This window comes from Haematobia irritans, chromosome 4 (genome assembly GCF_050003625.1).
Source record: "Haematobia irritans isolate KBUSLIRL chromosome 4, ASM5000362v1, whole genome shotgun sequence".
NCBI classification, from domain to species: domain Eukaryota; kingdom Metazoa; phylum Arthropoda; class Insecta; order Diptera; family Muscidae; genus Haematobia; species Haematobia irritans.
The window spans coordinates 189,948,501-189,964,057 of NC_134400.1; the positions used below are offsets into that span (position 1 = coordinate 189,948,501).

Sequence of the window (15,557 nt, forward strand, 5' to 3'; positions counted from 1 at the left end):
GATTCTTCAATTGCCTGTGAAGGAGACAAAAACATAAAGGAATAAATTAGCATATTCAATATTCATGAAATTAAGACAATATATTACATTCCCAACGTACGGAAAAGGTCAACAGAAGAAAAAAAATAATTACTTTATCGAAAAGTCATGTTTGAGTTGAAAGGCGATTCTAATATAGCACTTTTTATGCTGTAAGTTCATGGAAAAGTGGAGAGTCTTAACATCACGAATTTCATATTTAGTTGTCTTTTCAATAATCATAAAAGTCGAACTTTCCAAAATGCCGAATATTTAAGTTTTTCAGATTTGGAAAAATTTGGAAATCGAAAAATCGGCATTTTCAAAATCAAACTTTTCAAATTAAAACAAGTATATACTGCCGTAAGTTCGTCCAGGCCGAATCTTATGTACCCTCCACCATGGATTGCGTAGAAACTTCTACGAAAGACTGTCATCCACAATCGAATTACTTGGGTTGTGGTATCTTAAAAGTTCTTAACATCGTTTTCTAAATTGTGAGTTAGTCCATACGTGGTATATATATATAGACAAACAAGTTATGTATAGGTAAGTCTAGAAATAATTACGAATCGACATGGACTTTTGCACGGTACGTAGAGAGCCAGAATTGAAATATGGGAGTCGCTTATATGGGGACTATATACAATTATGAACTTGATATGGACCAATTTTTGTGTGATTGGAGATCGATTTATCTGAGGGCTATATATAACTATAGACCGATATGGACCTAGTTAAGCATGTTTGTTAACGGCCATATACTAGCACAATGTACCAAATTTCAACTGACTCGGAGGAAATTTGCTCCTCCAAGAGGCTCCAAAACCAAATCTCGGGATCGGTTTATATGGGGGCTATATATGATTATGGAGTGATATGGACCACTTTTGGCATGATTGTTAAATATCATATATCACCACCACGTACCAAATTTTAACCAGATCGGATGAATTTTGCTTCTCCAAAAGGCACCGGAGGTAAAATCTGGGGATCGGTTTATATGGGGGCTATATATGATTATGGACTGATATGGACCACTTTTGGCATGATTGTTAAATATCATATACCACCACCACGTACCAAATTTTAACCAGATCGGATAAATTTTGCTTCTCCAAAAGGCACCGGAAGTCACATCTGTGGATCGGTTTATATGGGAGCTATATATTATATAGGAACCAATTCCTGCATTGTTGGTGGATACCATATACTAACATCACGTACCAAATTTCAACTGAATCAGATAAATTTTGGTCTTCCAAGAGGCTCCGCAAGCCAAATCTGGTGATCGGTTTATATTGGGGCTATATATAATTATAGACCGATGTGGACTAATTTTTGCATGGTCATTAGAGACCATATACTAACACGATATACTAAATTTCAGCCGGATCGGATGAAATTTGCTTCTCTTAGATGCTCCGCAAGCCAAATCGGGGTATCGGTTTATATGGGGGCTATATATAATTATTAACCGATGTGGACCAATTTTTGCAAGGTTGTTAGATACCATATACTAACACCATGTACCAAATTTCTCTTAGAGCAATCGCAAGCCAAATTTGGGGGTCCGTTTATATGGGGGCTATACGTAAAAGTGGACCGATATGGCCCATTTGTAATCATAAGCGTAGGAAGGCCTCTGGGGAGGGGCTTAGACCCCCCCAGAAAAATTTTAGCCCCCCCCCCCCCAGAATTTGAAAACCTATTTACGATTTTCCATTTTTATAAAAAATAAACAAGCCCAGCCAAAACAGCGTCGCCAAAAAAGTAATGAAAATTATCTTTTTGGATCCGGAAGTGGTGCAAAATTAGCGAAGAAGCGATGAATTAACATGGGCTTGTCATAGGACGGAAGTCCTCCATTTCAACAGCCGTTGCACTGAATTTGCATCACTTCTTTAGGTGTGATCCGAATTCAATGTTTTGAATGTAAATTAAAAAAATCTGTTATATTTTGTCAAATAAATAACTTTTGTAATTTTTAATGGATTCTAATGCTTGTCGGAAACGTTTGACCTCAAACATTTTCAAAAATGCACAAGTTTTTCAGATTGGATTTAGAATTTTTTTCGACAAAATTCAAATTATTTGTACCATTTTATGAATTCTTACTTCGTTTTTAAGGTATTTGAAACAAAAAAGTTAAAATTTCCTATTAAAAGTATGAAAAAACTTTTAATAAAGAACTTCCTGAGTAGTTAAAATAAAGAACATCATTGGGAGTACATCTTCTGGAAGTGCTTTTAAAGTTGTGTCTTTGGAAGAACTTCCAAATTTTTTTTGCTGGGAAATGTGTGGAACTACTTTTACTTGCTTTATTATAAATTAATTTTCGAGTTATTTTGATGTCTAATTTTTTTTATTCATTTTTATGAAATAAAACATTAATTGAAATATAAATAAATGAAATATAAATTTTTAGCTAGGGGGGCTATAGCCCCCCCCCTAGGAAAATTGTCTAGCTACGCTAATGTTTGTAATGCCGTCCTACATCAATAACAACTACTCGTACCAAGTTTCAAGTCAATAGCTTGTTTCGTTCGGAAGTTAGCGTGATTTAAACAGACGGACGGACGGACATGATCAGATCGACTCAGAATTTCACCACGACCCAGAATTATATATATATTCTTTATGGGGTCTTAGGGCAATATTTCGATGTGTTACAAACGGAATGACAAAGTTAATATACACCCATCCTGTTCACGCCAAACGCAAACCGTAGTAGTATAAACCGCTTTCATTGTAGTGGCGCGTGTATGTTCCCGTCGCTAACGCTTTTATTAAACGCCGTTCTTAATATTTTGTGTGCTTTGTAATGTTGTTATACTCACGCACACTAATACTATCAAAGATCATTTTTCTAAACAAAGTGGACAGACAACGCAACGGGTAAATTCCAGTAAGTATTTTTTCTTCTTTTTTATATTGTTTGTCCTCCTGGTTCTTTCTTGTAAGAAAAGAAATTGATGGCTCATAAGTTTGTTAGTAACTAACTTTGTTTGTTTCTTTAGATATAAGTGTGTAATTAATAGTTAAGCTTATTGACGATAAAATGAGTAATTCTAACAAGGTAAATGTTTAAATTTGTTATGTTTTTATATGTAACTAGCAAAAGTAAATTTATTTTTGTATTTTTTTGTCTGTTTTTTATACCATCCACCATAGGAAGGGGGTATATTAAGTTTGTCATTCCGTTTGTAATACATCGAAATATTGCTCTAAGACCCCATAAAGTATATATATTCTGGGTCGCGGTGAAATTCTGAGTCGATCTACGCATGTCCGTCCGACCGTCTGTTGAAATCACGCTAACTTCCGAACGAAACAAGCTATATGGTATTGCAAACGGGCCATATTTTATCAAAATTTTATTTGTATAGAAAATTTTATCAACATTGTATTTCTATAGAAAATTTTATCAAAGTTTTATTTCTATAGAAAACTTTGTGAAAATTTTATTTCTATAAAAATTTTTATCAAAATTTTATTTCTATAGAAAATTTTATCAAAATTTTATTTCTATAAAAAATGTTGTCATAATTTTATTTCTATAGAAAATTTTGTCAAAATTTTATTTAAATAGAAAATGTTGTTAACATCTATAAAAAAAATATCAAAATTTTATTTCTATAGAAAATTTTGTCAAAATTTTATTTTTATAGAAAATCTTATCAACATTATATTTGTATAGTTCGGCTTGAGGTCATATGAATAAAAACAGATGTTGTTTTTTTTGAGTTGTATTTTTATTTAATATTATCCAATATTTCGAAACATCTCCGATGTTCGTCTTCAGGGAAATTTTTTTAGAAGTAAAGAACAATGAACTTATTCGCAAACGAGTAAATCTATAAAAAAATTTTATTTCTATAGAAAATTATTAACATTTTATTTCTATAGAAAATTTTCTCAAAATTTTTTTTTCTATAGAAAATTTTGTCAACATCGTATTTCTATAAAAAATTTAATCAAAATTTTATTTCTATAGAAAATTTCATCAAAAATTGTATTTCTATAAAAAATTTGGTCAAAATTTTATCAACTTTTTATTTCTATAAAAAATTTTGTGAAAATTTTATTTCAATAGAAAATTTTGTCGACATTTTATTTCTATGGAAAATGTTGTCAAAATTTTATTTTTATAGAAAAAGGAAAAATATTTTATTTCCTTTAAATACGAATGCCCCTTATTTTTTATACGAAAAAGTGAATTGGATTTTTAACGATTACTTACTATAATGCCCAAAAATATCATCCCAAATGTTTCTCCTAAAAACTAGAGCAATATTTAGTTTTGCTGTTAATACCTTTTTACATAGAAATGCAGAAGGTTTTGTCCTCTTTATGTTATTTTTTTTACTTCATACACAAGCGCCTCTCCATCAACTTACAACTAAACAAACGTACAATACATATAAAAGTTGTTGTTATTGTTACTTCGTGAGGGCAAAAAAAGATTCGAAATCCTCGATTCCTTCACTTTGTTTTCGAAAACAATTTGACTCGTTGTGTTTGATCCCGAAGACTGAAGTTGTTTGATTGACCGTTTCATACAACACAAACGAGAACGAGTTATGGTTGTATTCGAACTTACAAACATCGGTCCAAACGGGAACGACTACAAATCTCTACCTTACTTGTTGGGCTTCGAGATGTTCTCGAACACAAAAATATATGACCGATGCAATGCTCTATTAGTTACGGTATAGAAGAAGCGGTGATCGGTGGTAAAAAAGCGAAAAGACAGTGAGACAAATAAAACAATGTTATGTGTTATCATTAAAAACGAAACCCTTTATTATAGTGATATAGTGATATTGATGTTTCGATAATAATATTAAGGGTTAAAGAATTTGTTTAATAAAGGAAAGATTGTTTGTTATTATTATGAAGAAATAAGAAATTAGATGACTCTCATTTTCATCGACGGTTTTTCAGAATCAAAGAGGTTTGTCATTTAATGGCCCGCGAAACCACCAACGCGAACAAAATAAACACATCCTATGGTGGAGGGTATAAAAATTGAATTAAGAGAAGCAAATTTCATCCGATCCGCCTGAAATTTGGTACATGGTGTTAGCATATGGTCTCTAACAACCATGCAAAAATTGGTCCTCATCGGTCCATAATTATATATAGCCCCCATATAAACCGGTCCCCACACACAAAAAAAAAATTTTTCTGATTCAATCACGAAATTAATTGATCCAATTAATTTTTAATTGAAATGTCTTCAATCACAGAAATGATAGTATCAATTAAAAAATTAATTGAAGGTCAATTAAAAAGTTAATTGATCCAATTAAAAAATTAATTGATGCTATTATTTTTGTGATTGATTTTTGTTTCAATTAAAAAATTTGTTGAATCAATTAAATTTTTAATTGAAAATTTTTTAAAACTCAATTAAAATTTTAATTGGAAAAATTTTCGTGAAATTTTTTTGTGTGCAGATTTGACCTTCGGTGCCTTTTGGGGAAGCAAAATTCATCCGATCTGGTTGAAATTTGGTACATGATGGTAGTATATGATATTTAACAGCCATGTCAAAAGTGGTCCAAATCAGTCCATAATCATATATAGCCCCCATATAAACCGATCCCGAGATTTGGTTTTGGAGCCTCTTGGAGGAGCAAATTTCATCCGTCAGTTGAAATTTGGTACATTGTGCTAGTATATGGCCGTTAACAACCATGCCTACCTAGGTTCATATCGGTCTATAGTTATATATAGCCCTCAGATAAATCGATCCCCAATCACACAAAAATTGGTGCATATCAAGTTCATAATTGTATATAGCCCCCATATAAGCGACCCCATATTTCAATTCTGTCTCTCTACCACGTATGGGCCAACTGCCAATTTAGAAAACGATGTTAAGAGTTTTAGGATACCACAACCCAAGTAATTCGGGTACATAATGGTGGAGGGTACATAAGATTCGGCCTGGCCGAACTTACGGCCGTATATACTTGTTTATATATTGGTTTTTTTTCATACTTTTAATAGGTAATTTTAACTTTTTTTGTTTCAAATAGGTTAAAAACAGGGTAAGAATTCATAAAATGGTATAAATCATTTAAATTCTGTCGAAAAAATACTGCTAAATCCAAACTGAAAAAATTGTGAATTTTAGAAAATTTTTGAGGTCAAACGTTTCCGACAAGCGTTAGAATCCATTAAAAATTATAAAAAAAATATAAAAATTATTTATTTGACGAATATCACAGAATTTTTTAATTTACCTCTAAAACATTGAATTCGGATCACACATAAAGAAGTGATGCAAACTCAGTGCAACGGCTGTTGAAATGGAGGACTTCTGTCCTATGACAAGCCCATGTTAAATTCATCGCTTCTGCGTGAATTTTGCACCACTTCCGGATCCAAAAAGAACATTTTCATTACTTAGGTTAAAGTGGCAGCCCGATTAAGATTCAGGCTCACTTAGACTATTCAGTCCCTGCTGATAATTCATTACTTTTTTGGCGACGGTTTTTTTTCTGGGAAGCTTATGTCTTACTGCTTTGTAAGGAGAAAGTCTTTTACTTCGTAAAATATAATATATCGCTGAAGAAACATTGTAAAATTCGTAAATCGACTTCCTCAATTTTTTAAGATTCAGAAGTCGAAAAATTGACTAGCAAAAATAAAAAAATGGCTTTAGCAAAAATCAAAAATTTCAAAAAAATCGAAAATTCAACTTTTAAAAATTTGAACTACTCGTGAGAGGTGAAAATTCGAATTTGTGTTGAATAGGTAATGTAATGTTGCTCATTTTGCCCATAAAATACCATAATAAGTTGACTGTCGACTTTTCAATAACCATAGAAATTGAATGTAGACATTTTCAAATTTCTAAAAAGGGTCTTTAGCAATTAAGACCAATTGCAAATCGAAAATTTAACTTTTTCAAAATTACGAAAAATGAATTCTTTATTTCCATTATCATATTCAATATTATATTCTCTTACCGTGCCACTGTCTGAAATGCCAATTCCACATTAAGACCTGTCTTAGCTGATGTTTCCATGAAGGGAACATTATGTTCTCTTGCCAAACGTTCACCATCTTCCCGTTTCACTTGTCGGTCACTACTGCTACAATCTGCTTTATTACCTAAAGTTAAAGAAAGCGCCCAAGAATATTAGACCAATTTGTAATATGAAAATTGCCAACCATATTCCGCATGAATATGGCAGATTGTATTTCCTATTGCTTTGGAATCATTGAAATCTTACCTATTAGTACAATGACAACATCTTCTTGGGCACAATCTCGTATTTCACATAGCCAGGCTCGTATGTTGTCATATGTAGTTTTGTTGGTTACATCGTAAAGTAGCAGTAATGCTGTAAAAGAAATAAAATTCTTAGCTAAAATTGCTATAAAAACACTGGTGAAATTGGTTTTATTTCTATAGAAAAATTTGCCAAAATGTTATTTCTATAGAAAATTTTGTCATTTTTTGTTCCTACGGAAAATTTTGTCAAAATTTTATTTCTATAGAAAATTATGTCAAGACTTTATTTCTATAGAAAATTTTGCTAACATTTTATTTCCATAGAAAATTTTGCTAACATTTTATTTCTATAGAAAATTATGTCAAGATTTTATTTCTATAGAAAATTTTGTCATAATTTTATTTCTATAGAAAATTATGTCAAGATTTTATTTCTATAGAAAATTTTGCTAACATTTTATTTCCATAGAAAATTTTGTCAAAATTTTATTTCTATAGAAAATTTTGTCAAAATTTTATTTCTATATAAAATTTTATTAAAATATTATTTCCATAGAAATTTTTTCAACATTTTATTTCTATAGAAAATTATGTCAAGATTTTATTTCTATAGAAAATTTTGTGAAAATTTTATTTCCATAGCAAATTATGTCAAGATTTTATTTCTATAGAAAATTTTGCTAACATTTTATTTCCATAGAAAATTTTGTCAAAATTTTATTTCTATAGAAAATTTTGTCAAAAATGTTTTCTATAGAAAATTATGCATAGCTTTTATTTCTATACACAATTTTGCTAACATTTTATTTCTTTAGAAAATTTTGTCAATATTTTATTTCTATAGAAAATTTTGTCAAAATTTTATTTCTGTTGAAAAAGGTTTCAATATTTCATTCCTATAGAAAATTTTTCCAAATTTTAGTTTTTTCGAAAATTTTATTTCCATAGAATTCAAAATTTTATTTCCATAGAAAATTTTGTCAAAATTTTATTTCTATAGAAAATTTTGTCAAAAATTTTTTGTATAGAAAATTATGTATAGCTTTTATTTCTATACACAATTTTGCTAACATTTTATTTCTTAAGAAAATTTTGTCAATATTTTATTTCTATAGAAAATTTTGTCAAAATTTTATTTCTATAGAAAATTTTGTCAAAATTTTTTTCTATAGAGTATTATGTCTAGATTTTATTTCTATAGAAAATATTATTTTCATAGAAATTTTATCAACATTTTATTTCCATAGAAAATTTTGCCAAAATTTTATTTCAGTAGAAGAGTTTGTCAAGATTTTATTTCTATAGAAAATTTTGCTAACATTTTACTTCCATAGAAAATTTTGTCAAAATTTTATTTCTATAGAAAATTTTGTCAAAATTGTATTTCTATAGAAAATTTTGTCAAAATTTTATTACTATAGAAAAATGAGTCAAAATTTCATTTATATAGAAAATTTTGTCAAAATTTTATTTTTCTGGAAAATTTTGTCAAAATTTTATTTCTTAGAAAAAATTTTCAAAATTTTATTTCTACAGAAAATTTTTGTCAAAATTTTATTCCTGTAGAAAATTTTGTCATTTTTTGTTCCTACGGAAAATTTTGTCAAAATTTTATTTCTATAGAAAATTTTGTCTAGATTTTATTTCTATAGTCAATTTTGCTAACATTTTATTTCCATAGAAAATTTTGTCAAAATGTTATTTCTATAGATAATTTTGTCAAAATTGTATTTCTATAGAAAATTTTGTCAAGATTTTATTTCTATAGAAAATTTTGCTAACATTTTATTTCCATTGAAAATTTTGTCAACATTTTATTTCTATAGAAAATTTTGTCAAAATTTTATTTCTATAAAAAATTTTGCCAAAATTTTATTTCTATAGAAGAGTTTGTCAAAATTTTCTTTCCATAGCAAATTTTGTCAAAATTTTATTTCTATAGAATATTTTGTCAAAAATTTTATTTCTATAGAAAATTTTGTCAAAATTATATTTCTATAGAAAATTTTGTCAAAAATTTTATTGCTATAGAAAATTTTGTCAAAATTTTATTTCTATAGAAAATTTTGTCAAAATTTTATTTCTATAGAAAATGTTGTCATTTTTTGTTCCTACGGAAAATTTTGTCAAAATTTTATTTCTATAGAAAATTTTGTCTAGATTTTATTTCTATAGACAATTTTGCTAACATTTTATTTCCATAGAAAATTTTGTCAAAATGTTATTTCTATAGATAATTTTGTAAAAATTGTATTTCAATAAAAAATTTTGTCAAGATTTTATTTCTATAGAAAATTTTGCTAACATTTTATTTCCAGTGAAAATTTTGTCAACATTTTATTTCTAAAGAAAATGTTGTCAAAATTTTATTTCTATAGAAAATTTTATCAAAATTTTATTTCTATAGAAAATTTTGCCAAAATTTTATTTCCATAGAAGAGTTTGTCAAAATTTTATTTCCATAGAAAATTTTTTCAAAATTTTATTTCCATAGAAAATTTTGTCAAAATTTTATTTCTATAGAAAATTTTGTCAAAATTATATTTCTATAGAAAATTTTGTCAAAAATTTTATTGCTATAGAAAATTTTGTCAAAATTTTATTTCTATAGAAAATTTTGTCAAAATTTTATTTCTATAGAAAATTTTGTCAAAATTTAATTCTATAGAAAATTTTGTCTAGATTTTATTTCTATAGAAAATTTTGTCTAGATTTTATTTCTATAGAAAATTTTGTCAAAAATTTTATTTCTATAGAAAATTTTGTCAAGATTTTATTTCTATAGAAAATTTTGCTAACATTTTATTTCCATAGAAAATTTTGTCAAAATGTTATTTCTATAGATAATTTTGTCAAAATTGTATTTCTATAGAAAATTATGTCTAGATTTTATTTCTATAGAAAATTTTATTAAAATATTATTTCCATAGAAATTTTATCAATATTTTATTTCTATAGAAAATTTTGTCATAATTTTATTTCTATAGAAAATTATGTCAAGATTTTATTTCTATAGAAAATTTTGTCAAAATTTTATTTCTACAGAAAATTTTGTCAAAAATTTCATTGCTTTAGAAAATTTTGTCAAAATTTTATTTCTATAGAAAATTTTGTCAAAATTTTATTTCTATAGAAAATTTTGCTAACATTTAATTTCCATAGAAAGTTTTGTCAAAATTTTATTTCCATATAAATTTTTGTCAAAATGTTATTTCTATAGAAAATTTTGTCTAGATTTTATTTCTATAGACAATTTTGCTAACATTTTATTTCCTTAGAAAATTTTGTCAAAATTTTATTTCCATAGAAATTTTTGTCAAAATTGTATTTCTATAGAAAATTTTGTCAAAAATTTTATTTTTATAGAAAATTTTGTCAAAATTTTATTCTATAGAAAATTTTGTCAAAATTTTATTTCTATAGAAAATTTTGTCAAAATTTTATTTCTATAGATAATTTTGGTAACATTTTATTTCTATAAAAAATTTTATTAAAAATTTATTTTTATCGAAAATTTTGTAAAAATTTTATTTCAATAAGAAAATACAAAATTTGTGAATTAGTTCGAGAGGAATATTTTGAAAAATCTACCAAATCATTAGTAATTCTACCAATCTACGAGGGCGGTTCGGAAACTTCTTAGCCTATCAATGAAAGAGAATAGGTAGTTTTTCAAAAATATTTTTATTTTTCAATATAATCTCCTGAAACTTCAATGCATTTAGTCCAATGGTTTTCTAGCAATTTTATCATTTGTTTCTAGCAATTTTATCATTTGTCAAGGTCTTCAAAATAGTGGTTTACAACTGTACGAGTAATTGCATCTTCATTTGAGGTAAAACGCTTGCCAGCATGGAATTTTTTTTAGATTTGGAATCAAGTAAAAGTCACTGGGAGCTAAATCAGGAGAATAAGGTTGGTGGTTAAGCAACTCGTACTTTAATTCGTTGACTTTAGCCATTGTTAAAACACTCTTGTGCGCTGGTGCGTTGTCTTGATGAAAAATAATTTTTTTGTGTTGTAAGCCGGGGCGTTTTTCTCCAATTTGTTAATTTAATTGATCCAAAAGGTTGCAATAGTACTCTGAATTTATTGTTTTACCCTTTTGCAGATTGTCAATCAATAAAATACCTTTGAAGTCCCAAAAAACCGTTGCCATAACCTTGCCAGCCGATTGAATTGTTTTTGCCTTCTTTGGGACACTTCATCCAGCTCAAGTCCATTGTTTGAATTGTTCTTTTGTCTCTGGAGTATAGTGGTGCATCCATGCCTCATCAACAGTTATGAAACGACGCTTAAAATCCATTTTATTTCGCTTAAAACGATCCAAAGAAGCTTGAGAAATTTTCATTCTTATGCGTTTTTGATCGACTGTTAGCAAATGCGGCACCCATTGTGCAGAAAGCTTTTTCATCTGTAGTTCTCCATGCAAAATTAAATGGACTCGATCATTTGAGATGCCCATGATATTAGCAATTTTACACACTTTTATTCGTCGATCATTTAATACCATATCATGCACTTTGGCTACAATTTCCACTACGTGGTTCATCTTCAATGCTTGTACGACCACGTTTAACTTCAGCAACCCAACTGTTGCATATGAAGGAGCACATTCACCATATCATTATGAATATCTTGTCCGGATAAACCATTTTTATGTAAATTTTTACAGACAGCACGCATTTCTAATTTTTCCATTGTAAACAAAAAAAATTGGGAATGCGTTTTATTTGAACACCTGTTTCTGTATGAAGAAGTTGCCTGATCGAAACAAAATTTAACATGCGTTCATAACAGAGATGGAAGTTTCCAAAACACTTAACTTTTTCTGTTTATACCGCGCTTTTTGTGCTAGGCTAAGAAGTTTCCCAACTGCCCTCGTACTAAGCAGTAAAAAATCTACCATTTTTGGCAACCGTGTACATAACACGTTTTCATTACTCTTGGTGGTTTAGAAAATGTGTGTGTCGATATATGTTTGTGTGTATTAGTGAGTTTCTTTACATACCATGAGCATCCCTGTAGTAGGCATGTGTTACACTACGAAAACGTTCCTGGCCCGCTGTATCCCAAATTTGAAGCTTTACTCGTGTACCATCGACTACAACCACTTTGTTCTTTGGTGCGGGGGGAGATATTCAAATGTATGCAAATAAATAAAAATAAAATATCAATATTAATAACAGTCCCGGTAAATGGTAGAATGAGCATTATTTATTAAGCAAAATTGAAATGTGTGGCATTTAGTAACTCCGCTGTAATTTCTCATACATAATGATGATGATGATCATTGTTGTATTGATGAGAACCCTTTAGAAAATTTATTAAATCGATACATAATTTATTTAGAAAAAGAAAAATAAATACAAATATTGGGAAATAACATACAGAGTAAATAATATGGTTTTTCGTCAATAGATAGTAAATAGAAAAAAAATATTTACTATAATATTTTTAATAGTAATTCATTTATTTGTACAACAAATATCAAAAATTTAAATGACTAAATGAAGCTGTATTTTAAAACATTCAAGATTGCACAGAATACAGGAATGAAGCAAATACAATACATGCTGCTAAAAATCGTTAGTCAATATTTATTATTAATATTCCACAAACAAAATGTACCCAAACAAAAGGAAAGAAATTCTTCTCTATAGATCGGAAAGTTGTGTAAAATAAGATAAGAATGAACACATTTTACATCAGCTTATCCTAGGGAAAAAGTCATCTTTTTAAGCATCATCTGCATTCATGCCATACTATTTAAAATTTGCGGATTTCATTTAAAACAAAAAAATAAAAAAATAACTTTTAGTATTAGTTTTTTATTTCTATCTCTATAAAGTGACTACTTAAACTATACTGCACAAAATTTCTTGTAAATTCCAAAGATACCAAAAAATAGATTCAAATATTTTTTGAAATTTTTTTTAACTGTTCATTGAAGAATGTTTTTAAAATTTTCAATAGAAATAAAATTTAGAAAAAAAAAATTCAATTGAAATTAAATTTTTAAAAAATTTTCTATAGATATAAAATGTTGACAAAATTGTCTATAGAAATACAATTTTGACAAAATTTTCTATAGAAATAAAATATTGACAATATTTTCTAGAACATTTTGTCAAAATTTTGTATAGAAATAAAGTTTTGACAAAATTACAAAAAAATTATAGAAATAAAATTTTAACAAAAATTATCTATAGAAATAAAATTTTTACAAACTTTTCTTTAGAAACAACATTTTGACAAAATTTCTATAGAAATAAAATTTGATAAAATTTTCTATAGAAAAAAAAATTGACAAAATTATCTATAAAAAAATGTTGTCAAAATTATCTACAGAAATAACATTTTGACAAAATTTTCTATAGAAATACAACTTTGTCAAAGTTTTCTATATGCAAAAAATCTTGACAAAATTTTCTGTAAAAATAAAATTTTGACAAAATTTTCGGTAGAAATAAAATTTTGACAAATTTTTCTACAGAAATAACATTTTGACAACAGTTTCTATAGCATAAAAATTTTGACAAAATTTTCTATAGAATAAAAATTTTGACAAAATTTTCTTTGGAAATAAAATTGTGACAAAATTTTCTTTGGAAATAAAAGTTCGACAAACTTGTCTATAAAAATAACATTTTGACAAAATTTTCTATAGAAATAAAATTTTGACAAAATTTTCTATAGAAATAAAATTTTGACAAACTTTTCTATAGAAAAAATGTTGTCAAAATTATCTACAGAGATAACATTTTGACAAAATTTTCTACAGAAATACAACTTTGTCAAAGTTTTCTATATGCAAAAAATCTTGACAAAACTTTCTGTAAAAATAAAATTTTGACAAATTTTTCTGTAGAAATAAAATTTTGACAAAATTGTCTATAGAAATAAAATTTTGACAAAATTTTCTATAGAAATAAAATTTTGACAAAATTTTCTATGGAAATAAAATTTTCTATAGAAATAAAATTTCGACAAAATTTTCTAAAGAAATAAAAGTTCGACAAAATTGTCTATAGAAATAAAATTTTTACATAATTTTCTATAGATCATAAACTTTGACAAGATTTTCCATAGAAATAAAGTTTTGGCATAATTTTCTATAGAAATAAAATTTTGACAAAATTTTCCATAGAAATAAAATTTTGACAAAATTTTCTATAGAAATAAAATTTTGACAAACTTTTCTATAGAAATAAAATTTTGACAAACTTTTCTATAGAAATAAAATTTTGACAAAATTGTCTGTAGAAATAAAATTTTGACAAAATTGTCTATAGAAATAAAATTTTGACAAAATTTTCTATAGAAATAAAATTTTGACAAAATTTTCTATGGAAATAAAATTTTCTATAGAAATAAAATTTTGACAAAATTTTCTATAGAAATACAATTTCGACAAAATTTTCTAAAGAAATAAAAGTTCGACAAAATTGTCTATAGAAATAAAATTTTTACATAATTTTCTATAGATCATAAACTTTGACAAAATTTCCCATAGAAATAAAGTTTTGGCATAATTTTCTATAGAAATAAAATTTTGACAAAATTTTCCATAGCAATAAAATTTTGACAAAATTTTCTATAGAAATAAAATTTTGACAAAATTTTCTATAGAAATAAAATTTTGACAAAATTTTCTATAGAAATAAAATTTTGACAAAATTTGCTATAGAAATAAAATTTTGACAAAATTTTATATAGACTCAAAATTTTGACAAAATTGTAGAAATAAAATGTTGACAAAATTGTCTATAGAAATAAAATTTTGACAAAATTTTCTATAGAAATAAAATTTCGACAAAATTTTCTAAAGAAATAAAAGTTCGACAAAATTTTCTAAAGAAATAAAAGTTCGACAAAATTGTCTGTAGAAATAAAATTTTTACATAATTTTCTATAGATCATAAACTTTGACAACATTTTCCATAGAAATAAAGTTTTGGCATAATTTTCTATAGAAATAAAATTTTGACAAAATTTTCTATAGATCATAAACTTTGACAAAATTTTCTATAGAAATAAAATTTTGACAAAACTTTCTATAGACACAAAATTTTGACAAAATTGTCTGTAGAAATAAAATGTTGACAAAATTGTCTATAGAAATAAAATGTTGACAAAATTTTCTATAGACATAAAATTTTGACAAAATTTTCTATAGAAATAAAATTTTGACAAAATTTTCTATAGAAATAAAATTTCGACAAAATTTTCTAAAGAAATAAAAGTTCGACAAAATTGTCTATAGAAATAAAATTTTGGCATAATT

General features: G+C 26.6%; 1 protein-coding gene across 1 annotated transcript in view; it reads right to left on the reverse strand.

Annotated features, from left to right (window-relative positions):
• Window positions 1–15,557, reverse strand: part of Rab26 (RAS oncogene family member Rab26) — a 170,646-nt gene that overhangs the window by 7,714 nt on the left and 147,375 nt on the right. Inside the window, exons 4-6 of the mRNA XM_075307614.1 lie at window positions 12,282–12,390; window positions 7,269–7,379; window positions 7,002–7,146 (exon numbers count right to left, since the gene is read on the reverse strand). Of these exons, the coding sequence (XP_075163729.1) occupies window positions 7,002–7,146; window positions 7,269–7,379; window positions 12,282–12,390 (365 nt within the window). The remainder of the gene's footprint in view (window positions 1–7,001; window positions 7,147–7,268; window positions 7,380–12,281; window positions 12,391–15,557) is intronic.